Below are 25,635 nucleotides of genomic sequence, written 5' to 3' on the forward strand. Positions count from 1 at the left end.
GCAATGTTTTCATACTGTGACGATCGCGTTACCGTAAACGCGAATTTCTAAGGAACTGTTACAGTGCCATCTAGTGGCAAAAACTGCCACTGCACAATGTACGGTAGGAGAATTTGCTGATAAAACTTGCAGTTTTCATAAAATCAAGGTACGTCTGGCTATTGCAGGCCATTATAGGCGATAATATCGTTGGCATTAGTATAATTGGGCGAACTTGATGGCCAACTAAGTTATTGGCATTTACTCACTATGGCCAATATTGGTATTTGGTACTGATTCGTTTGTGCGCGAATCATAAATTAAAACTCATAATTACAATATATAACTGAGGTCCTCGTTACGCTTGTATTTCTTGCCAGCAAGATGTAGTATATAGACGCTACGCTATAGTCTGGCAAGTTCTTTGATGACACTCCCATTATATGTGGGTGACGGGGGGAAAGAATGCGGGGGTGTGAAATGGTGGGTGCGGGGAAGTGAGGTGCATCGGTCGTGGGTTTTTCATTCATCGCTACATGCCCCCCGGCCCGCGTGGACCATCTGGAGTGTTACGAACGAAGTTGCCAAGCTATAGCGGCGTTTACGCATGGGCGTGCACAGGGCATTTTGTCAAGGTAGGCACTATCCAAACATGATTTTTAAAACGCCCATCAAGTACAAGTTAAGCAAACGTATAATGAAAACAATTACTCGCATCTCATATATGCAAATAAAAATTGTTCCAGTTATCAACTTGTAATTTCGTTGTGTCTGTCCCTGGTCAAAAACTGTGCACGCCAATGAGGGTAAGCATTGCTATTACGCATTTAAGTGCACACCACACCGTCTGCGCTGGCCTTAGTTTCTATTCTTTTACCTCGATAAACAACGTTAATATGGCGCGTGTATTTGGCAATACGGATAGATCAATATTTTAAGTAGACGCCCTTCTACTTGTTGCGGTTTAGTTTCACTGTTTACCTTCAATATGTAACATCCAGAGAAGTGAAATCGAACCCGCTACCCATGTTGGGTAACCGTACGATATATATTTCGTCACTGAATTATGACACTCAGTAAATTAAACATGAGCAATTTTATTCACTTAATTCGCGTTCGTTATTTTAATTATATATTTTTTTCAATATCACATTAATTAATAAAATCAGTTATTTTTTTGTTTCAATTCAATATAAATAAGTAAAATAGTTTCTTGAAATTTTTTTTTGGAGCTTTTATTTCACTCAACTATTTAAAACATTGAATATCGGATTAGTTATTAGAAGGTGGTAAAATTGTTTTTTTATTACCTATTTTTGTAACTTATTAATTGATTACGAAACACGGCTGAAACTCACGTGATACAACGTCTGAGTATGCCCGACTAGTTTCAAACCCACGCGGGGCCTTAGTCATGAGCTGGTTCTTGCAACGCGGCACGATGTAAACTTTGTTTCACGTGAGAATAACACTCACTATAGTTAAAATTCTAAAAAAAAAACTTTATAATTACGGTCAGTGTGGCATTTTCACTTAAATACCAAAGACAGACCACACAACTATCTGAATATTTAATTAAAGTATTAACAACTGCTTTAAAGCTTATTGAAAATGAGACTGTATAGTTAAGACAGTATAGATACTCGTAAATGAAATATAGTTTTTATTTGTGATAATTTGATGCGAAATTGGTGCAAAAATTGAGGAAGCATTTCGAATATGTCATCTAATATACGTCAAAGTTAGTAAATTAGCCTATTTGTGTGTACTGTCACATAAAATGAATGTATGTAATGTCTCATATGTCCGAATGGTCATTCTTGATGTAAGCTATTCGTCAACGACACTTACGATATAGTGCATGCCATTTCTATGGCTTGCTATAAAGATTTCTTTGGTTTTAGAGGATAGCTCTAAATAACATAATATACTGTGCCACAAAAACATCGCCTCCTCCTAACATTGTTATGAAGATTTCTTTGGTTATAGAGAATATTTCTACATTACATATACTGTATAGCAAATAGATCGAGTCCTTCCTTTACACACGCCATATTGAACTTATTATCATATTTACCCTAACGGAAATATACGAGTAATAGTAGAAACCGAATTAGACATCGGCCCAAAACGAACAATACAACGGAATTGCTAGACTATACTAGAAAGAATTGATCATTAATTCCTTATAATAAAATTATTCGCCAACATGTATGGATTAATCCTTAAATTAAAAAATATTTCGATGTTTGTAATTACCAAAATAAAAATAAGTAGAAATTTATATTTTAATAAACGTCCTTATCAATGTATTAATAATGTTAATATTAGTGACATGTGCAATATTAATACTGCTGAGTGTTTGAGGCTGAGTCCACTTAGGCAATGTACATTGACAAAGTCTAACGCCCGAAATTAATAATGTATCTCCAATCCGAATCCCGATTGATCTCTAATCTTCGTGCCAATATTAAAACTCTGCAATCTAAATATGTTTTTCTGACGATCGCAAGCAATCTTTTCCCTCCTTGTTGTTCCGTTCTTAGCACAGTGCTTAATTCAATAATACTTTTTATTCAACGTTTTATAAATGTAACAAATCTTTAAATTAAAAACGGAATACCCACTTGAAATATGTTTTAAGCTAAATATGACTTTACATTTCAAAACACGTAAAAAAATCATTTTATTATCAAATACACACTACACGAAGAACGCACTACCGAAAATGGAACGGAAAATTTTTGACAACTTGAACTGACGTTTTTGTAGTTTGAGTACAGAAGTTCGTTTTGTTTACACCGATCTATGGATATGTCAAAATGGTCGGATAGGTTATTGACACGTAAAAATTTACATTTTCATACAGAGGCCATCTCTAATCTGTGATCCGTCCTCCCAATGATAGATTGATTTTTAAGATTGCAAACTCGATTCGAGGATCGCTTATTGGCATGCTTTATATAAGAAATGGATTGAAATATCGATCTTAGACAGGAAAAAACGGATTAGGATTGATTATTAATTTCGGGCGTAAATCGAACACGTGTCTATCCGAATATACTAATATACATTCATACTCATAAAACATATACACATATATATTATATACATTATATATAATATGTATGTGTATGTGTAACTCTTAATTAGTGTGTTTTGAATGTGAGGAAATTGATTAATTCATTAAATGTTGCCATCAATGATGAGCAATGTTAAACTATGTATTCACTAAGGAACATTATGGGTCTAAACAATAATTTCTGATGATGAAGAACTACGAATATACGAATGTTTTGCAACGTCGTTCCAACAAGTTGAGCAATATGTTGGAACTACATCACTGTCGTAAGCCCTTTATATAATACGATTATTAATTCCAGTTAGTAAAATTACATTTCAGTGACAGTTGCACTTGTCATTTTACTGACTGGAATTAATAATCGTACTATATATATATATATCTGGATATATATAGTATATAATATATCTAGATTGCGCGCAAATTATAATGCAAATATTTGTTCACGAATAGTTTGGGTGCTTTGTGCGAAGACACAGACATTTAACACGAGCAAATGTTTCTATGAAGCTGTCACATCATTCGCGTAAATTGAGTGATGTTTACTAAGTTAGTATCGTAAAGGGGTTTTAGCAGAGATAAGTGTTGTCTCCTGCACATTTGACGAACGTTTGTTGAGCCTGTAATATTGCTAAGTGAATACATGGTTCAAACGGACTATACAATCGTTGAAACTGTTGAAACTATATTATAAATTTGGAATCCTGTAAGGTTTGAATGTGGCGACAAATATAATATTAGCACTAAAATATTTAGTATTAACGGAAGTCCTCCGTCAGCCAACTTGTGACCAGGTGTCGTGTGTGGACATATTTGGAACAATGGACGGAATTGGAACGATTCCGCAGTGGAGAAGTGGCCGGCGGACGTGTTACGTATGTTTAGTTGTGAGTCCCAGAGACTCATCACTTCGTTTACTATTTTTGATCTCAAGACCTAACATTTTGTCTCTCGCGGTCTTTTATTGTGCCGCTTTTAAATGATTACTTTAATGTGTATGTTATAATGATAATATGCTGGACGCTTTTTGCGCGTTTACGTAGTTTTCAAAGTAGGCTCGGAGATATATTTTATGGTATGTCGTTTATGTGAACATTCTCATATTATTTTTAATGTAAATTATTGCAGTGTATTCAATATTAAACCTCATAATATTTAAAAATGATGTATTAATAAAATGAAATGATTAAATATTAAAACGCATTGTGTACATTATTGGCTAATAGTTTGATGATATATTTAATTAAAAAAATAAAAACGAATGGGTAAAGATGTAGAAAATGTAATGGAATCAGATTCGAGTTATCGTGAATTGCTTTCAGAAAATTCTTGGTAGAAGTTTATAGTAGTACATTTTGATCTACTAAAAGTAGTTTGGTATTTGAATGCAATAAATGTTTATAAAGTTTTGTAACATAGTTTTGTACAAATGCATGTGAATGGAGTCCAGTTTTGAATGTATCGGCCTTCACGCTTCTATGTACAAAGCTCTGTGACATTAGTTTAGATGTGGTAGGTGACTCGAGTGATTGTAATAGCCAACGATCTCCTATTAAAAAGTGGATGCACAATCAGCGACCAAAAAACGTCCCCACTCAATGAGTGCCAAAAACAACTTCTTGGCACTCAATTCAAATAGTCGCATTTGCAAAGTCAATCTTTAAGTTTGAATATGGGTATTAATTGATTATTGGACTATATTTAAAGGCCTTTAAGTAAAATTTTCTTTACCAATAATTCTAAAACTGTCAAAGCAAAATTGGCCAGTTTTTAAGTGAAATTTTCTACATGATTGTGCGTCCTTTTATTGTAAGAGGTCAATGGTAATAGCATATTGAATTTGTTGGTGTTGTATATAGAGCTATGATCCCACCATAACAATATATGTTAAGTGCTAAATGTTAAGTTGTATCACCGTGAGACACCATTTATCTTTATTTGTTACTTACACAGGTGATATTCTAATGACATATTGTGATTTTTTTTCCATTTATAAAATATATGTATAATATTTTTTAAACGATTCTAATGGTTTTAATTTTCAATTGATAAATAAATAAATGTGTTGTAGTTATTTAAAAAAGAATTTTAGTGAATGATAGTCATTGTCTTGCTTCTATTTGTATTTTGTGTCTTTCAAGTCAAGTCACTCTTCATTTGTTTATGCTCGCTTTCATTAATGAAAATGTAACAAAATATGTATGTAATTTAATCAACTATATTTGTCTATTAGGTATATAATATTTTGATAACAGCATCTGTTCTCTTGACTCTTTTAAGTTTATTTACAAATCAATGTACCAATTTCATTATATAATTACAATACAATAATATATAAATAGTAATATACTGTGGCCAATAAATTATCAATATTTATAATACCATTTTATACCCACACCCCATTTACATACTGGCAGCTGTTGTCGCGTAATATGATAGTTACAACACAATTGTCAGAAATATTAACTGTGATTTTCCAAATTGTCAATAAGTTGAGCAAATAAATGAAAAGATGTAAACTATGTTTTTTAATTCTCCCCAGTTATAATATTTTAAAGCTATCATGAAAATGGGACACACAATCATGTTTATTATGTAGGATTTGATAAACTGAAGGTTTACCTACAATTAACTTTAGGAAAATATTTGACTAAAAATCATGAGAGACATTATAGCCCAGTGGATATGACCTCTGCCTTCGATTCAGAGGGCGTCGGTTCGAATCCGGTCCGAGGAATGCACCTCCAACTTTTCAGTTACCTGCATTAAATATCACGTGTCTCAAATATGATTATTTGTCAGGCAACTTAATTAACGAATCAAACTGTAAGACTCTAGAATAGAAGAGAATAGAGCAGTCCCAGAGGCTTGTGACTCCGGATGCAGGTTTAAGGGATCCTTTCTGACATGGCAACATTCATAATTCACTTCTCAATTCTCCCCGCCTATCCTAAGTAACCCATAAAGAATTACACAACGAGATATGTGGAGTGGACGGCTCGGACGCCAACCGTACGGCGGGTGCCTTATATCGCCAGTCGTTCCCGCCTGATCGCTACCCCTCCCTAACTCCCTACTCTTTACGGAAATATCTTACTTTTTGTTTTTCTCAATTGGTTTCTATTTCAAATATTTTAAAAGTAAGCAAGTGTTTTATTAAAACTCGATGAAAAAAAACTAAAAAAAATGCTGACATTAATTCAAAAATATTTCGTATGCGGAAATAGTGTCGCAGCTATGTCCAACATTATTGTGTATGTAGACTGACTTCTTTTTTTGGAGATATATTCTTTGCTTACAACTGACAGTGACACCCAGTTGACATTGACAGTTGACACTGACAGACGTCAGAAACATGTTTCATCCGGCGGCAGCTGCACTGTTTTTTTATTTCAAATTTTAAATTAAATTACATTTATTTGAAATTTCTCTAAAGTTTGCAAAAATTTTGTTTATTACTTGTCCCTAACTCCCAAGTATTATGTTAACGTATTGTGCACTAGTTTTACGCCTGTAATTTGTGAAAGGTGGATATTTTAAAATAAGGAAACCTTGATTCTCATAGGAATTTCGAAAACGATTTACGAGCCATTGTAATACAATAATAAGGATAAATCAACACTGCAGGTTTGTAACAAATAACTACGTAGGTACTTACTAAAAATGAACCATTGGGTTCATGTTATTATCAAGGGTTCTTCTATGACATTCACGTAAATTGTGTACCTGTTACTCTGTTGTTTTCCTAGCGGCTCTTCTCAACTTCGCTTGTATGTGTTAACATACGTACCTGGACACACTACTAGTAGTAGTTTGTAGTAGTAAGTAATATGAGTATAATTTACATGTACTACCTGTGCAAAATAACTTGACACCTTAACTACTAAACACATTTAAACAAACAAGTACCAACATCATTTGAGCCATGTGTCAACACTCAACCATTAATTGTTTTTAATTTGATGTTAATCTGCAGGATCTGTACCTACATAATACATCTACAAATTCTTATTCAATGTAATTGTCTACCATTGTCTTCGATAAACAGTAGGAATTATATAATGATTTATTTATTTTGCTATCATCCGCGAAAAGTCGACGAACCCATGCTACAACGTCACCCAGGTCCAACAAAATACTCTCTACGTACGTTTCACCCCGAAACCGGAGCATCCTCAGGAGATGTTGACTCTACAACGTGCAATTGCAAAGCATTAAAATGCAAACTATCCAATATTTAAAACAGTAGGAAGTCCTTCTTGTAACTTGCAAGCGTAATCTGTCAGCGCTACTGCTATTATAGTCCTACTCATTGCCACTAGCTGTGTTGATGGTTTATAGGAAAAGATATGGCTGAACCGAGCTGCACACCTAGAAGAACTAGAAACAGGACTGCACCAAAGAGATATGAAGAGTTCTTAGACATGTCACCTGTAAAAAGAAAGACCCAATGTTATGTTGAAAGTTCTGATGAGGATATTGATGAGAGCAGCACACCAAAACCAAAAGGTAAAGAAAACATTAAACCCAATCAGAGTAAAGAATGACAATTACAGAATTACAAGCAATATGTATTAATTGATGTCAAATTATAATACAATTATTAATTCCAGTCAGTAAAATGACAAGTGCAACTGTCACTAAAATGTCATTTTACTGACTGGAATTAATAATCGTACGTACAATTAATCTTAATTAAGATTATTAATTCTAGTTAGTAAAATGACATTTCAGTGACTGTACTGACTGACTGTATACTGTAATTATAAATATAAGTAATACATACTGCTTGTTTCTTTGAATTAAGTTACTTGTATTTCGAGAGATGCATTACACTTCCACTTACATGACTTTCATGTATCATTCCACTGCTAAGATTATGATCTGATGAAGAAAACTGCTCTGTGCTATTCTGGACTGATCTGTATTCAGAATACTTAGATATTAGTGTAATTAACCTAACTATAGACTGGTATATTGCATTAATTAGTGATTTATTCTTACATCATTGCAGCTCTCTTCACAAGTGATGATGTAGAAGGCCAGGATATTTTCAAATTCAAATCTCGTCATACAAAAAATGATCTCCAGAATATAGTTAAGGCAGCTGTTACCAATTCCTTCAATAACACTAACACACCAATGAAAACTCCTAAGAAGTATCTCAATCTACAGCAGGTGGTTGAGGCAACACCTAAACATGTTGTTAATATTATGAAGAAAAGTAAGTAACATCTTAAGTTTATTGTGAAACTGGCAGAGTCCCATGGCTATGTCCCCGGAAGTCTGAAACGCAATGCATAGTACAAGTGCTTTATAGAGCTATCAGTATCTGTTCTTTATGTAATAATACTGTGTTTTATGAAATAGAATATGGCTTAGCAGATAATGTCATTGATCATGATAATTCAGATAATGTAATTGTGTTAGAATAGTTCACACTTTTGTTCTATTGCAACAAAAAGTATAGCATAAAATATCCCTTTCTCTTTTCTTTGACATAATATTTGGTCCATCATATTGATGAGTAATCAAATAAATATGCTCAGGCCTAAGAAGAAACCCACAACAATCTAGCAATGATTTGTTGCAGTTGTATTTAAAATATGTTTTCAGAAATTATCCAGGCAGTAGAAAGTGACTCGGACAGTGATTTCTCTGGAAGCAGCAGTGATTTTGTTCCAAGCAAAAGTGATGAAGAGGTAAGTTGAAAAGTGTCACGAAGTTGACGTAGGTTGATGTGTTAGGGGTCAACATACTTCAAAGGTAAATAAAGATTGTAGTCATCATAGCTTCAAAGATTATCATACACATTGCAACAGTGTGGTGGTTCTAAGCCTCTATTAAAATAAAGTTGCTCGGAGGCAGAAATAAACACATTTTTAGTATTTTCTCCTAAAGTAGCTTGTTTATTGGAGAAAGAATTAATTACATTTTAACAAATTGAAAAAATTGCATTTTATTTAATCTGCATTATATTAGACTTTGGTTCTTAAAATAAATATTAATTTATTTTATTTTGGTAAAAGGTCAAAAAAGATACTTGTCGATAAGTAATAAAAACAATAAAAGTAGATATTATAATGTACATAACTATATTCCAGGTCCCTTCAGAAAGTGAGAGCAATTCAGATGTTGAAGAGGAAAGTTGTCCAAAGAAGTCGACTGCATCACAAATCACTAGGAATAAAGGTGGCAAAGCAAAACAAAAAGACTCGGAATATTTTGTCACACCAGATAATTATTTCATGATGAATTCTAGTAAAAAAGTTAGTACTATTCATTTATTTACAGCAAAATTAATTTTTTACTAAATTAAATAATCTATACTGTAAAGCGTAGGAATTGAGTTTGTACAGTTACATATAGTCCAGGATCCGGGGAGCATTTTTACAATTGATTACTATCAATTTTATTTTTCTGTGAGTTTCATCTTGAATCTTCAAATTTTATTTTTACCAAAATTTTTGATTCTGGTGGCTCAGAGTTCATCATCATTATCAACTGATGGACGTCCACTGCTGGACATAGGCCTCTTGCATGGACTTTCAAACAAAACAATCTCGAGCCGACAGCATCCAGCAGGTCCCTGCCACCCGCTTGATGTCATCAGTCCACCTATTGGGGTGTCAACCAAACTGCGCTTTCCAGTGCAGGGGTCACCATTCCAGCGCCTTGGGACCCCAATGTAAATTGGCTCTTCGAGTATTGCATTTGTCAATGTTTACATGTAAAGTGTTCATTTATTGATTCGAATTTATCTAAATGGATAAAAATATTTAATAAGTCATCTAATCTTTTCAGATTACCACATCAGATCATACCTTAGCAAGATTGAAAAATATGAATCTCAATGATAACATGAAAGAATTTGATGTTCATTTGTCAACCGAACATCAGCACAAAATAAGAGATCTCACAGAAACCTATGATCAACTATTTGACAGATGGCTTTATGTACTAAGTGAAAATTTCAATGTGATCCTATACGGCATAGGTTCTAAGAGACAAGTCCTGCAGAGGTTTCAAGCGGAGAAACTTCAGGATATGCCTTGTGTTGTTGTTAATGGGTTCTTTCCTAGTCTTACTATGAAGAGTATTCTGGAAACTATTGTGGTTGATCTGCTGGAGAACACTCATGTTCCATCAAATATAGGTCAAGTATCACTCCCTTTTTATTCACACAAAGGAGATGGTCCAAAATTGTATGGAGCTCAGGATCAGTCATTGTACCCTGGCGGAAATAAAAGAAAATATTTTTTCTAACTATTTTTGATTAAACAAATCTACGAATTCACTTTAATTCTTTCGAAATAATATTCATTCTCTCCCAAGAAATGTAACATTAATATGGGTAATAATGGCGGATTGATGACTTTGTTAATGCAGTAGTCGAATTGACGTTTGCTGTCAATTGTCATGTCATAGTTGCTCTAAGGGCGTCATCTTGATTTATCTCAAAAATTTGTGTTTTAATTTTATTTATTTCTTTTTATTTAGTTAGACTTATTCACTTATTTAGATTTGAATAAAATCCTTGTATTTTTAAATTTTAATGATACGGGGTACAGGAGTGGACCTGAAATGGACCATCTCCTTTCATGTTCAAATATACAGAATTGTATATAATTTTGATAAATTTCTGAAGCAATTGCTTATACTTTAGAGGTTAGTTGTAGTCACACAAATGGTTTTATTTGGCACAAATTTCTCCATAAAGAAGCTGAGAGAACCAGCAATAATGTGTGGGAGCCTGCCTATATAATTATATATCATTGGATAGGTTTTGTTTTTTATTTTTGAAAGAAGTTTTACTTCAGTTGTGTAATCTAAAGCACACTCGTTTTTTGTTCTATCACACCATTGACTCTGCACCAGTATGGTATATCCATGATGGGATGCTAAGATATTTGTCTCAATAGGATCGTTGACCCATGGAATAAGGGTCCGAAATATATCGACATTAATTAATAAAAGTTAAGGATTTCTTAACAAAGTTAATTTAAAAAGCATGTATTTTTCAAATTTTCCAAACGTCAAAAACGCTGTCGTCCATTTTGTGACGTCACAATGTTACTTGATGTACTAAATGTCAAACTAACTAATATTTTTGTGGTAAGAGCGGTTGGACTCATCACCGAGGTGGTGGTTCGATCCCCACCCCGTTGGTCTATTGTCGTATCCACTCCTAGCATAGTCTTTCCCGACTAGTTGGAAGAGAATGGAAATATTGGTCATATTATAAAAGATATGGCAAATATTCTTATTAAAGAAAAAACTAAAAAAAAATGTCTAGCTTAGCCTATTGTGATGACTTAAACTACTTTCTTACAGGCGATGCAATCAACTTAATAGAAGCGCAGTTGAACGAGAGCGGCGGGCGCGTGTTCGTGCTAGTGCACAACATCGATGGCGCGCTGCTGCGCACTGCCAAGGCGCAGAGCGCGCTCGCGAGCCTGGCGCGGGCCGACCGCGTGCACCTCATCGCCACCATCGACCACATCAACGCGCCGCTCTGTGAGTTACTGCTTCATCATCACCATCATCATCGTCATCGTCATCATCATCACCGTTTATATTAAAGGAGATGGTCCAAAATTGTATGGAGCCCAGGATCAGTCATTGTACCCTGGCGGAAATAAAAGAAAATATTAAACAAATATACGAATTTACTTTAATTCTTTCGAAATAATATTCATTCTCTCCCAAGAAATGCAACACTATTAAGAGTAATAATGGCGGATTGATGACGTTTTCAATGCAGTAGTCGATTTCCATCTTGATATAACTAAAAAACTTGGGTATTCATTTTGTTAATTTATTTTTATTTATTCACTTAATTAGATTTTAATAAAATCTTTGTATTTTTAAAATTTTATTTATACGGGGTACAAGAGTGGACCTGAAATGGACCATCTCCTTTCAAATGAGTCAGCTACCTTATTATTTCCTCATTATAATATTAGTATATACAAAATTACATCATCATCATCATCATTATCAACCCATATTCGGCTCACTGCTGAGCTCGAGTCTCCTCACAGAATGAGAGGGGTTAGGCCCAGGTTAGATTGGCAGACTTCACACACGCAGAGAATTAAGAAAATTCTCTGGTATGCCGGTTTCCTCACGATGTTTTCCTTCACCGTTTAAGACACGTGATATTTAATTTCTTCAAAATTACATATTAATCATAATTTATAAATTTTCAGTATGGGACCATTCAAAGCTAAGCAAGTTCATGTTCACGTGGTGGGATGTGACAACCTTCCTGCCGTACAGCCAAGAGACGTCATACGAGAACTCCCTGATGTCCGGCCGCAGCGGCGCGCTGCAGCTGTCGTCCCTCAAGAGCGTGTACCAGTCGCTCACCAGCAACGCGAAGGGCATCTTCCAGATCATCATAGAGCACCAGCTGCAGAATCACAAGCAGTCTCACTATCAAGGTACCAGTTCCTGGAGTACGGGTGGTGTTAACATTCAATTATACTATTATAGAAGGTATTTGCAGAAAGTTATGACAGCGATAGTACAAATAAGAGGGTGTTTAGTGATTTATGTATTGATCATAAATTGTTTAGTGAAGGCATGTAGAACATGCAGGTGAGGGTAATTGCATTGCTCTACCATAAAATGATGGTATCCGTATAATTCCTGTCGCTACTATGTGAAGCTATAAGCCTTTCAGTAGCTAGAGCTCAAAAAGGATTGACTACAAATAAGGTTCAACAACAAAATCATCTAGTAAGTCTTACTCAATCCTAGGGTCTGCACCTGATTGGACTTTATTAATGGATACATATGAGAAATATTATAAAATCCCAGCGGATGTCGAGATCTAGACCAGCCACTTTCCTTTTGTCCAAACAAACTAAGCGAATAATATTTGTAGAGCTTACTGTGTCGTGAGAGACTAACATTCCGAAGGACCACAGTATAAAAGTGAATAAATATTATGACCTAACAAATGAACTAACTAAAAATGGCTATGTTAGTTAGTTAGTCTGTACGCCGTAGAAATAGGTGCGAGAGGATTACCAGCAAAATTTCTATAACTTGCTTAAAGACCTTGGTCTTGCAGCTAGTTCTACATTAGAACGAGTATCCAAAGCTTCTCCAATAGAATCTTACCAAATTTGGCTAGGCAACAAAAACACGAGCGGAGAAGGGAAGTGTTGATCGATCGTAAAGGAATTCCTTAACCCTACATCCAGTAGTCACAAGTCCTGGACTTTGCTCGGACTTTGCCACGCGATGGACCCGGCACCTGCACGGTGAATCCATGTAATGCTAAGTTATTCTTTTTGTCGCATTGTAGTGAATTGGAGCGTGTGATTGTGAGTTCTATGTCCCTTTTGAAACGATAGACGCTATAGTGTATCGTTAAAATGTTAATCTATTATTTGTCGGGAGGAGGGTTACAAACTTATTTAAACTTACCATTTTACATTTCAGGTTTGCCCTTCAAGGACTTGTACTCCAAGGCTCGTGAACAGTTCCTAGTAAGCTCGGACCTCGCTTTAAGAGCCCAACTGACAGAGTTCTTGGACCACAAGCTCGTCAAACAGAAGCGTACTTACGACGGCAGTGAAAATCTGGTCATACCCATTGAGAACTCCTTGCTGCAACAGTTTTTAGATCAACAAACTACTATGCAATGACTGAATTACTATAGTGCGACATAAAAGAGTAGAATTTTAAGTTCAAATGCCACATAAAAGATTAATAAAAATGAAACTAATAATCTCGCTGTGTGGCAACATATATTTTACTGTCATCATAGAGCAACCAATAATTATTGATAGTTTTATCAGGTTATTAAAATAAATAATAGTGGAAATTCGGATAATTACCAAATAAATTACAATAAATATAATTTATTTAGATTTAAATGAGATTGACTTGAATTTATTTAAGTTTAATAAATGTAAATCATTAAATTAGCTATCTTAGTACAAATAACATATGATGCTTACTTTGGAGCTATATTGTATTTTCTAAATATATTTATTATAAAGAAAAGATGAATAAAATTATTTTCAACGGACAACATAATAAACCTACTAGAACGGAAGAACATAATAAAACTTTGTTTTGAACAAAATATCAATTATTATTATCAAGTATCAAGATAGTTGCAGTCCTAGTAGATGACAGATCACAGGGTTACCCTATGAACGACAATATGTGACTACAGCGCCCTCATTTATTTTCTACTCTTTTGTGTCACACTAGATAATATGAGATATTTGCATGGGTTTTTGTTTCTCGCAAGTATGTAACTCGATAGTCTCCTCTTAACAGCAAGTCCCAAGTCTGTTCAGCAGTTCCAGAGATAAGCATGGTCAAACAGACAAAAAAAAACCTTTGTTAACACTTGAGGATACAGTTACTTTCAAATCACAGATGGACACTTCAAGCTAAAACTGGCTGTGAAAAGTTATTTCTACATACTTCTAACTAAATTATGTGTTACTTGTAGTTCCTCAGAGGCATTTAAATAAGATTTGTAAATGTTGGGGTAAGTAAATAAAACAAATGAAGTTTTGGATGTAGGTTTTATTTTACAATCCCAGAAATAAAGTCTTAATAGGATTATAATATTTCAACAGACCAAGTTGTAAATTACTTAAACTTAATGACTTACACAATACAATAAGATTAATAACTAAAATTCTCTTCAACACTTATCTGGCACATTCACCATGATGTATCAACCAAACATATACTAGGTGCATAAATTGCTCTTTTAAAATTTAAAAATATTATAGAAAAATATTCTCTGAAATCGGTAAGAAGTCAAAGAATTTCATCTAATTCAATTAAAAAATCATTATAACATTTTATTACGATAATTTGAACAAAAACACCACAAGCATCATTTAGAATTTCTTATATACATATCAGCAAAAACTAATGGCAGATTGGGTCATAAAGTAACATTTCAATCTACACTCAAATTTCAATTTCAAATAAATATTATCAGGTATTACAACTTTTCTATGACCCTAAACTTTTCTAGTAGGTAGGTAACCTATTATTTTAATGTCATGTTTTGACAGTCAGACTCCAAAAGTAGCTGTATTATTAAAATAAATATATAACCCCCTCCCTATGAATAAATCTGACCTTAACTAAGTTAAAAATTATACTTAAGTGTGTTATTTTATTTGTAACATTTTATTTTATTTGTAATTGCTATAACTTTATTTTTAGTATTATTATTACTAAAGTAAAAATTATATTAACAATAATTATTATTTTATCACGCCTACCGCCATAAGTTTTTGGGGTATAAATGTGAGATTACAAAATCATACGAATTCAAGAATATATACATACATTTTGAGAATTGAAATAATCAAATTTATATATTTTATTATTGGATATTAAAAGGGCGCCACAATATTTTCTCGTGTACATATAGATCTTTTATACGTTTGTATATTATAATATACAAAACAATTGACTTTATTTATTGTAATTGTTTTAAATGGCTTCATTGCATTTATTAGTTTGGGGTAACTTAATTAATAATATGGCAAAATGTGGTTGCCATTTCGAAAACAAAAAGTAACATTACTGAATGTCTAAAAGAGAAGAATTTACACTACAATAAATATATTAAAATTACCAAAAATTATAAAGAGGTGTAAATTTATTTCAAGTGGGACTACTGTTATATCGGGAATGATTTAAATTTATTTCAAACGTGCTAAAGTACATATTGCAGATATTTTTTCGTTTTTTTGGTAAAGTATGAACCCCTTATGGATTTAAGTCGCAGGTATACGAGATCCGACATAAGAAATATATACCCTCATCTGTTATTTAATTGGGATAAGAAATAAATGATAGAAAATATTCACATTGACACACACATAGGTTGCCTAGTCAAACTGCGGTCAAACGGTATTGATTTTTTTATATTTACTAAATCTTCTTCCTTCATTGGTTAGTTAAAAAAATCGTGCTCGTTAAAATAATTCAAAAAGTATACTCCTTTTCATAAAAGAAAAAACCTGATCTAAAATTGACAGTGCCTTACTGACTTCTTTCATGAAAAGGACTATAAAGGTTGCCTGCTCACACTGCAATTGTGGGGTTGCCTTATATAAACAGTTAAGTAATGTTATTTATATACCCTCATCAGTTAGTATATCAAATGAAAGCTTTTTTATATTTAATTTAACTGTATTAGGTTGCCTTTGATCAAATTCATAGTTTCCTAGATTTTGTATGAAAAATATGTTTGGCCGCAATTTAACTAGGCAACCTATTTGCAATGTGTCACTGAACATTATCTATCATTTTGCTATTAGACTATTTGTAAATATAAATGTCCGATGTAATCGGTTTTACGATTACCATTAAATATGTCTCAACCAGTCTAACAGTTGGTTGTAAATACAGGCGGAATCTCTTGCATAGAATTTATATTTTCAAAACAGAATTAAAAATGTGTCATACATTTAATATGTGATCATCATTCACATATTCACATTAATAGTACTTACCACTTAGCTACTCCATTATATTGTAATCTTAAAAGTTCGAGAGCTAATTTACATCTAAAAAAAAATCATGCACTCTCATTTCGTTCGATTAGACCTCAGACTAATTAGATAAGGACCTGCCTCGCTAGATGTAGCTTTTATGTCAAAGTATATGATCAATGATCCAATGCGATAATAAACGTCTCCATAGTATTGATGTTTCATAGTTGTAATCGTGTTTGTGGGTTAAATAACTCCTTAAAAATACCATTTTTTTTGTAGTTGAATGGAGTAAAAACTGGCCAAAAATTCCTAGTTTAGTACATATATACCAAACTTTAGTACGTTTTCCTCAAAAAATAACACAATTTTGTTCGTGAATTTGAATGCGATACAAGTCCTTATGTAATTAGTCTGAGGATTAGACTAAAGAAAGCATGTCAAATTGAATAAAAAATAATTATTACATAAACAATTTAATTGAAATATTAACTTTCGGACAACAAACTGCAGATTCCACACACAAAAATGACGTCAACGAACTTTTAGTTAAATGGTGATAATATAGAATGACTTCGGTAGTTGTTGCGCTGGTTTATGGTTATGGACCCATGTACAGTTCGGACTGTATCCCCATAAGAACGTTAAAGTCCGGCCGCTCAGAGATTGCGTTTCTGACACCTGTCAGATGGTGATACAAAAACAAAATAAACAGTTGGCATAACTTTGTAACTTTGGTTTAAAAATCATAATTTTCTCATTTAATTGTTAATAATTTTAACCCAAAATTAATAGGTTTATTGTAAGTTGGCATAATTATTCAATTTTTAATGTTATTACTCATTATTAAGTTTAATAAAATATATTTAAAAGGAGATGGTCCATTTCAGGTCCACTCCTGTACCCCGTATCATTAAAATTTTAAAAATACTAGTGTTTTATTAAAATCTAAATAAGTGAATAAATCTAACTAAATAAAAAGAAATAAATAAAATTAAAACCAAAGTTTTTGAGTAATATCAAGATGGCGCCCTTAAAGCAACTATAACATGACAATGACAGCAAACGTCAATTCGACTACTGCATTAAAAAAGTCATAAATCCGGCATTATTACCCATATTAATGTTGCATTTCTTGGAAGAGAATGAATATTATTTCGAAAGAAAACAGTAAATTCGTAGATTTCAAAAATAGGGAAAAATATATTCTTTAATTTCCGCTTGGGTACAATGACTGATCCTGGGCTGCATACTATTTTGGACCATCTCCTTTCGCCGTAAATTGTTCACCAGTTCAAAGTTACGTCGCCCATTCGATCACGATCTGTCAAGACACACAATTTCTGAGCGGCCGAAGTTTGGTTCACCATAGCTATGACCGTGTTTATTGTCCGACGCTCCGGAGTGCTGTACACTTACGAACTAGTAAGATAACTCCGCATAAGGCAACTTCAATTTTCGTCCTCGTCCTCATGTTTTCGCTTTTTACCTCGAGTGCTCTCTTCGGGGTCGCGTGCGTTCTCTTCTCCGTCTAATGTAACAAAACAAAAAATAAATTCAAGTCAATTTCATCTAACTAATAATATTGTAATTCATCCGAATTCCATTATTATTTTATTAATCTGATAAAACTATCAATAATGATTGGTTGCTCTATAATGACAGATTTTTGTTATGACAGTAAATGTGTTGCCACACAGCGAGATTATGTAGAAATCACTCATGTAGAATAGAATATCACTTAAAACTGGCCAATTTTGCTTTTTGACAGTTTTAGAATTATTGGTAAAGAAAATTATACTTAAAGGCCTTCAAAATACAGTCCAATGTTTAATAAAATCCCAAATTCAGAGCAAACCTTAAGAATTGAGTTTAAGGTTGAATTTGCAAATGCGACAACTTGAATTGAGTGCCAAGAAGTTGGTTTTTTGGTCGCTGATTGTGCATCCACTTTTTAATAGGAGATGCTGCCACACGATGAATCCATGGAATACTAAGATATTTCGTCTCTAACATTACCTGAGATTTCAAAAGTACCTGTAAACTAAGCCTAACTGAAATAAATGAATTTTGACTTAGATGTGCATGCAGCCTACCTATAGCCTTGGCCTTGTGCTCTGGGTTGGCATCATTCTCATTGTCCTCCTCATCATCTTCTTCCTCCTCCACATCGCTGCCTGCGAACATTGAGCTGGCCGAGCTTTCTTCCTCTGCGGATGACGTAACACATGAGACACATAAATATTACTGACTACAATACGTTCCCAGTCGAGCTGAGCCGTGATAGACCAGTGGATATAACCTCTGCCTCTGATTACAAAGGGTGTGGGTTCGAATTCTCTATGGGTCTTTCTATTGGTAAAAGAATTTTCAAATACAGATAAGTCAATTACCCAAGTTATCACAATAAACAGCGCTAAAATATAGTCCATGACAATCAAAAATAAAGTGGCTTTCTATTGGTAAAAGAATTTTCAAAATACAGATAAGTCAATTACCCAAGTTATCACGATAAACAGCACTCAGTGATATTTCCCCATCATCATCCTCCTCATCGTCATCTTCCTCTTCTGAATCTGAAACAAGGGAAAATACATATACAATAATAGTGAAACTGTTACCCCGGTGTGACCCATGAATTTTTCTGGAAACTTCAATCAGATTGGCAGATTAGCCCTGAAGGGGTAACTGACAGACAAACTTTCGCATATACAGGGTGCTGGGGAGTATTTTCCATAACTCTGGGGTTATAATCTTTACCGAAAATTAATTAAAAATGTTCAATGAACATATGTTCTAAAATTTCTTTTGTAAATAAATCTTAAATAAATCTAAAATAGGGGTATCCTTATAATTATGATGTAGCCAAGTTTGACGTATTTTAAAATGCAAGGATAGATTAAATGCGTGTGTTACATTGGATAGTCGGAATTATTTGAATTACTTTGTATGAAAACACAAGTTTTTATTTTTTAGTTATACTTCCAAGCAACCTGTATAGTATAATTGGATTTTAAATTTGTTCCACAAAAGTAAAAATTTGATTGTCCAGACCTTAGTTATATGAACACATGATTATTCTGAATGCCAACTAGTTCAGTAACTTATAACCAACTTCAGATAGATTTCTCCTTTTCTATAATTATGTTGAACTAGATGTTAGGCAGTTTCAGCCTATATAGCCTATGTTCTTCAAGGATAATGTAGGATTCCAACGGTGAAAGAATTTTCCATTCGGTCCAGTTGTTTCAGAGAAATTTGCAAAGAAACAATCACATTACGACCCTTATTATTGTCAAGAGTCAAGAGTACTTTTTCTGTCTACTCCACTCAATTTCATTTATCTACAGCCTAGGTATAGTTTTTAAACTTTGGTATGGCTACTAAAGTATGTACACTACGTTCTTCTCTAGTCCATAAGTCTATTGACATTTTTGAATTTCATTTGACCGAGTGATTTTGAAAATTCTTTTACCACTATCAAACCACCTTGTGAATGTCATAGGCTATATTTTATCCCTATATTTTGACGAGAACGGGAACTAGGCAGGTAAAACTACGGAGCTACTAGTCATTGATATACTTATAACAGAAATTATACTCATACTAAGAGTAAAATCTATAATGACAGTACATAAGCATCACAATATAAAGATGTATGATGCTTACTTCTTAAAAGATAACCCATATGGAACAGAAGTCCATACACTGTATACATAGATATGAGCAGACTAGGCGATGCCTCTGGATTCCTCTCAGATAGACTGCCATCATCAATCAATAGAGAGCCCAAATCTATGTCCAAATCTGTAAGCCAGTACAACAGTATGCAATGTAATCTATATTTAATATTATAATGTGAACGTAAGTATGTCTGTCTGTTACCTTTTCACAGCTAAAGGGAATGAACCAATCAAGATGAATTTTGGTATAATGGTAAATAGGACCTTGGAGCAAAACCAGCAAAAGAGCAAAAAGAGTACTTTTTAATTCTAAAATAAAAATAGAAGGGGGTCAAATAGCGGTTGAAGCTTGTATGGAAGGTCCTTCATATTAGAGTTACAGTTTTAAAAATATGTTCATAAATCATAAAAAAGTACAAAATATAATGGGATTCACGAATTTTTTAAAATTCAATGGTTGAAGTGGTGAAATAGGGGTTGAAAGTTTACATTGATTTCCACACGGACAAAGTTTAGGAGGTGCTTAAATGATCTTATATGAAGCTCTATATAAAATGGATGCAGGATTTAATGGCTTTTATTTGAATGTTTTTGAATGAATATTTTATTTTTTCGAGGGCCTATGTATGTTTGTCTCTTTTTGAGGTTTTTCCTTTTTGAGACCAAGTAAATGAGTGTACAACAGAATGTTGCACTATCAGCAATAAGCTTTACCTTCCTCGCTGTCATTATTTCCATTCAGTTCCTCCACATCTTCCTCCTCGGCATCACTGTCCTCTCCTTCTCTGTCCTCCCTGTCATATCTGAAATTAGATAAACAGTTGTTAACCAAGATTTTATAATAAAGATATGTCACTAGCATGATTATATCCCATGGAGATAGGAACTAAGTTGGTGCTGATAGAAACTAAGTTGGTGCACACCTTGCTGTGAACTCGCTTCCACTGTATGTTCGCTTAGTTAGCTAATTACTTAACAGATTTTAATGCAGTTTACAGCAATAGATGCGAGTGATTCAAGAGGAAGGTTTATATGTATAATAACTAATAAGGACATACACATCATCATCTTCATCATTAATAATCCATATTCGGCTCACTGAGCACGAGTCTCCTCTCAGAATGAGAGGGCTTTAGTACCATACAGAATATATATCAGAGGCACAGCAGCTGTTGGCAGGTGGTGGTATGTTTCGTCACAGTTGGCATCAGGTACAGTATGTATCATAAAGACTAATCATTATATAAGTATCTACATAGCATCTATGTGTATAGCAACTATATAAAATAACTTTACCCGTCCAAGTATTTGACAGATGGATGCAGCTCAAACACTTTCACTCTGTAGTCATCAATGGTAGTGACGTCATTGTTGAACAAATCCAAAACCCTCAAGTTCTCAAACTCTTCTAGAGGTTGTAACGTCTCCAAGTCTTTTATTTTGTTGCCAGACAAGTTGAGGTGGGTTAATTTCTTGCACCCCTTCAGAAAGTTCAGCCCATTGGATATCCTGTTGTCAGATAGCTCCAATTTCCTCAGCTTCGGCAATGTGGGGAATCCTTTGAGTGAAGTGAGTCCCACATTGTTGAGACTTAAAATTTCAAGTTGGGTGTACTGGTCTGATAACCCAACTATGTTTGTGCTTCTACAGTTGTCCAAATTCAGCTCCTTGATCTGAAGATGTCAAAAATATATTGATTAAATCAAATTGTAGTATTAGTCAGGAGTCCATAGAACATTTTTTAAACCTGATTACTAAAAAGTTAATTTTTCAGCTTCCTCTCAATGTGACAATGAACTTTTTATTTATGAAAATTCTTGATTCTCTAGATTCTGTTATCTGAGTTATCAGGAAATGAAAATTTCTGAGCGTCGGAACGAGATAATGTACCATGCAATTTGTAGGACATTGTGGCTGTTAAGTTGTAAAATCAATCAACAGTAAAAAAACAGCTGGTTAGTAACAACTTTTAATAACCTTGTTATTGATACAAGTTGGGAGGAGGGTAGTGTAACAAAAGTTACTATGAACCAGATATAATATATATATATTGTAGCCTCAATAGCTACAATATATATATAGCCTCAATAGCAAACAGTAAGAGCCGTCATACTCATCACCAAGGGGTGGTGGTTCCATCCCCGGCCTGTTGGCTTATTGTTGTATCAATTCCTAATAGTCTTTCTAGACTAGTTGGAGGGGAATGGGAATATTGGTCATATTAAAAAAAAGATATGGTGAATATTCTTTAAAAAAAAAAGTTATTTGCATGGTCAGATATTATGAACATAATTTACCTTGAGATAGTACAGAATAGGATCGGCTAACCTCTCGCAAATTTACGAAAATTACGCTTATCAGTCGCGAATAACGCTAGAGTCGCTATTTTTAGTTGTCATCTACAATAATGTAGGTACGTGTATACAAATTATAATACATTAAATTCTATATTATACATAGAGAATATACAAGTTGTTAATGGTGGCAGCCCTGTTCAGCTCAAGTTTTAATTCCTTCCACCAAAGACATTAATTCACTAGTTTACATATTCATATCGCTAATGATTAATAAAATTACGAATTTAGAAACCATTTTCTTAACGACAAATGTTGTAATACAATTAATTTAGAAAAAAAGTCTATCATTTGGCTTTCCATAAGATTTCGGCCAGCAGACAAAACCCGTAAAACGTCAAAATGGTGTAAAGTTGTCAAGGGTTCAACTAACGCAGTTTAAAAATTCCTGTATAGGAGTGTTTATTGTAAGAATTTCTTCAATTTAACATAATGGGGATGTGTAAATGCAATCGTTTCCATAGGTATTTTCAATATTCGTGAATTGTAGTTGATATTCCAATGATAGTTTTCGTCTCGCAATGGCGGATGACACGAATCATCGCGACGCAATAAAAATGGCCGCTCTATTGGTAAGGCGTGCGTCAAGAAAACACAAATGAAATAACTTCTTAATTACAGCAGAAAATCATCGATGCGCCAAGTGCAATGTATATATTTAAAATTATTGCAAATTTAATGTCATTTAAATTTTTTAGAAAGTATGAAGTCGGGTGAAAGGGCGCGAAATTACGTCTGGGGTATACATTCAGTAGACATACATTTAAATAGACCATTTAATTATTAACATTATGAATTTTAATGTTTTAATAAACATTTAATTAACATGAAATATGAAATATGCTTAATTTTACTGTAAGTTCTTACACGTAATTTGGTATTGTGTAAAAAAATATGGATACGATAAATCAGTTCAAATGCACATACGGTGATATCGACAATTTCTTAGTGCTAATCGTCTAATATGACTATTTATAATTAGCCGAATATATAGAGCAATTAAGCCCTACAAGATCCACATATTCGCATTCATTTTCGAAAGTTAGCTTGTGTCCTATTATCACTTAACCTCAAAAATGAAAATGCTATGAGAAATTGTGCTTTTAGATAAATAAGAGCTTAAGTAACTATGCCATTGGCGACTAATCAACAAAGATTTTAATGTTTGATTGCAAATTAAAAACGTGGATACGAATGCACGTAACATTTGATAATTGCGACTTCTATAAACAATAACGCCACATCTCAAAACTATATTTTACGTTCTAGGTTAGCGGTAATCTAACGTTATATAGAATTATTTGCTTACATACAATAATACCTTTGAATTTTAAGGCACTAGGCACAATATTACAATAAATATCCCAGGAAATACATATCGACAAAACATTCCAATATAGCGAAGTAGAGATTTTATTTACCTGTGAGGGATTTCTTCCCCGTAGTTCCAACACAACTCTCTTTTCCATCTTGTCAAAACTGAAGGATTACACTATGAAACACTTGAAAAAACCCTTTTAATTGCTCAAGGAACTAAATCACTTAGCTTGCTTGGGTTTCAAAACAGAAGGAAACTATAGATACACATTACACACGACTGACGTTGTACTACTAGCGCCGCCTAGCGACAAATTTAGACAACCGGATACTACGTTGTCGTTTAGTATTTCATTTTACCATTTCTTTCCAAAAGAATATTGTTTAGCTTAGAGTTGAAGTTGTGAAATGTAGTAAAATAATCGAATATATTGTTTCTTTATTTTTATTACTAATATTAGACGGTTCGAGTATATTTTCGTAATAAGGCGACTCAATTTGATTCTAGTTTTAGCAACTTCGCCGTGCAACTAGAAAGCGCGGCAGTTCCAAATAATGTTTCATAGAAATAGAGACCCAGCGCAATATTAGAATTTAGAATTTTTTATTTAGCGGTAGCCAGACATACCTCATTTCAGTAGGCTGAACGTTTGTAGGCCCATGCTGTTGTATAGGCAATTTCGTGCACTTATTTTAGTTATTTTTATTTTTTATTTTAACACAAAATTACTGAACCGATTTTCGTGAAAATTAAATAAGACCAATCTGGCCGCTAGATCATCATCATCATCATCTGGAATTTGGACCAATCTCTTTCAAACAAAAAATAATTTTCATAATAGGTTAATAAATCACGAAGTTATGAGGTGACAAACATAAAATACGCATCTAATGGAGACCCTCCTTTTTTGAAGTCGGATTAAAATACTGTTTCACTTTTTTTAATATACTATAATACAAAATACATTACAGATTGATAGTTAGGTACTTACTACAGCAGAATTTAACTTCATGATAATTTGGGCTAGATATTTTTTGTAACTAGCAGACGCTCTCGACTCTTACACAATAAAAATAACCTTTAAGGGTGGAATTTTGAGGAATCGAGAATTTTGAGAGAAAATTAAACGACGTATTTTTGTAATATCATCCCAGGAATACCTACCAACGATATTTTTTATACTATATCGTTGAGTATTACACATACCGTTTTAAACTGAAATTTGGAATGGAAATAGATTTACTCTGGATTAACACATAGTCTACTTTTCATTTCGGAAAAATCCATGGTTCCCGCGGGATTCGTGAAAAACTAATTTCCACGCGGACGAAGTCGCGGGCGTCCACTAGTAAAGATAAAGTATTGTTGACTGTGTTTTTTACAGGCACACATGAGGCTTATCACCTGTTGATACTTCAGATTGATGGCAACATTTTATAGGACATGCTAAGTGATGATGCAATGTAAGATGGAAGCGGGCGAACTTGTTAGGAGTAGGGTGAAATCCATACTCCTTTCGGTTTCTACACGACATCGTACCGGGACGCTAAATCGCTTGGCGGTACGTCTTTGTCGGAAGGGTGGTAACTAGCCACGACCGAAGCCTCCTATTAGCCAGACCTGAACCAATTAAGAAAACCTCAATCGGCTCAGCCGGGGATGGAACCCAGAACCTCCGTCTTGTAAATCCACCGCGCACACCACTGCGCCACGGAGGCTGTTA

At 33.8% G+C, this 25,635-nt stretch overlaps 2 protein-coding genes across 6 annotated transcripts; one reads left to right on the forward strand and one right to left on the reverse strand.

The window, feature by feature from the left end:
* The first annotated feature begins 6,468 nt into the window (after positions 1-6,468).
* LOC112054018 (origin recognition complex subunit 2) lies at positions 6,469-14,044 on the forward strand. 4 transcript variants are annotated; one of them, XM_052884737.1, is made up of 9 exons: positions 6,469-6,711; positions 7,403-7,570; positions 8,076-8,285; positions 8,678-8,763; positions 9,166-9,330; positions 9,866-10,217; positions 11,396-11,578; positions 12,274-12,507; positions 13,517-14,044. In XM_052884737.1, exons 2-9 carry the CDS (start codon positions 7,411-7,413, stop codon positions 13,720-13,722), a joined length of 1,596 nt encoding a protein of 531 aa, XP_052740697.1. In that variant the 5' UTR covers positions 6,469-6,711; positions 7,403-7,410; the 3' UTR covers positions 13,723-14,044. The 4 variants fall into 4 exon arrangements, with proteins under 4 accessions (XP_052740697.1, XP_052740696.1, XP_023949423.2 ...); XM_052884736.1 differs by having other exon boundaries at positions 6,469-6,707; XM_024093655.2 differs by having other exon boundaries at positions 6,469-6,688.
* Positions 14,045-14,605: 561 nt separating this feature from the next.
* LOC112054023 (acidic leucine-rich nuclear phosphoprotein 32 family member A) lies at positions 14,606-24,210 on the reverse strand. Of its 2 annotated transcripts, XM_024093666.2 has the most exons (6): positions 24,016-24,205; positions 21,537-21,913; positions 20,955-21,043; positions 19,056-19,133; positions 18,654-18,767; positions 14,606-18,088 (listed from the first exon to the last, which is right to left on the reverse strand). In XM_024093666.2, the coding sequence occupies exons 1-6, from the start codon at positions 24,061-24,063 to the stop codon at positions 18,009-18,011; spliced, it is 786 nt and encodes a 261-aa protein (XP_023949434.1). In that variant the 5' UTR covers positions 24,064-24,205; the 3' UTR covers positions 14,606-18,008. The 2 variants fall into 2 exon arrangements, with proteins under 2 accessions (XP_023949434.1, XP_023949435.2); XM_024093667.2 differs by lacking the exons at positions 14,606-18,088; positions 18,654-18,767; positions 19,056-19,133 and adding an exon at positions 20,162-20,364 and having other exon boundaries at positions 24,016-24,210.
* Between the last annotated feature and the right edge of the window lie 1,425 nt (positions 24,211-25,635).

This window comes from Bicyclus anynana, chromosome 12, assembly GCF_947172395.1.
Source record: "Bicyclus anynana chromosome 12, ilBicAnyn1.1, whole genome shotgun sequence".
Taxonomy (NCBI): Eukaryota; Metazoa; Arthropoda; class Insecta; order Lepidoptera; family Nymphalidae; genus Bicyclus; species Bicyclus anynana.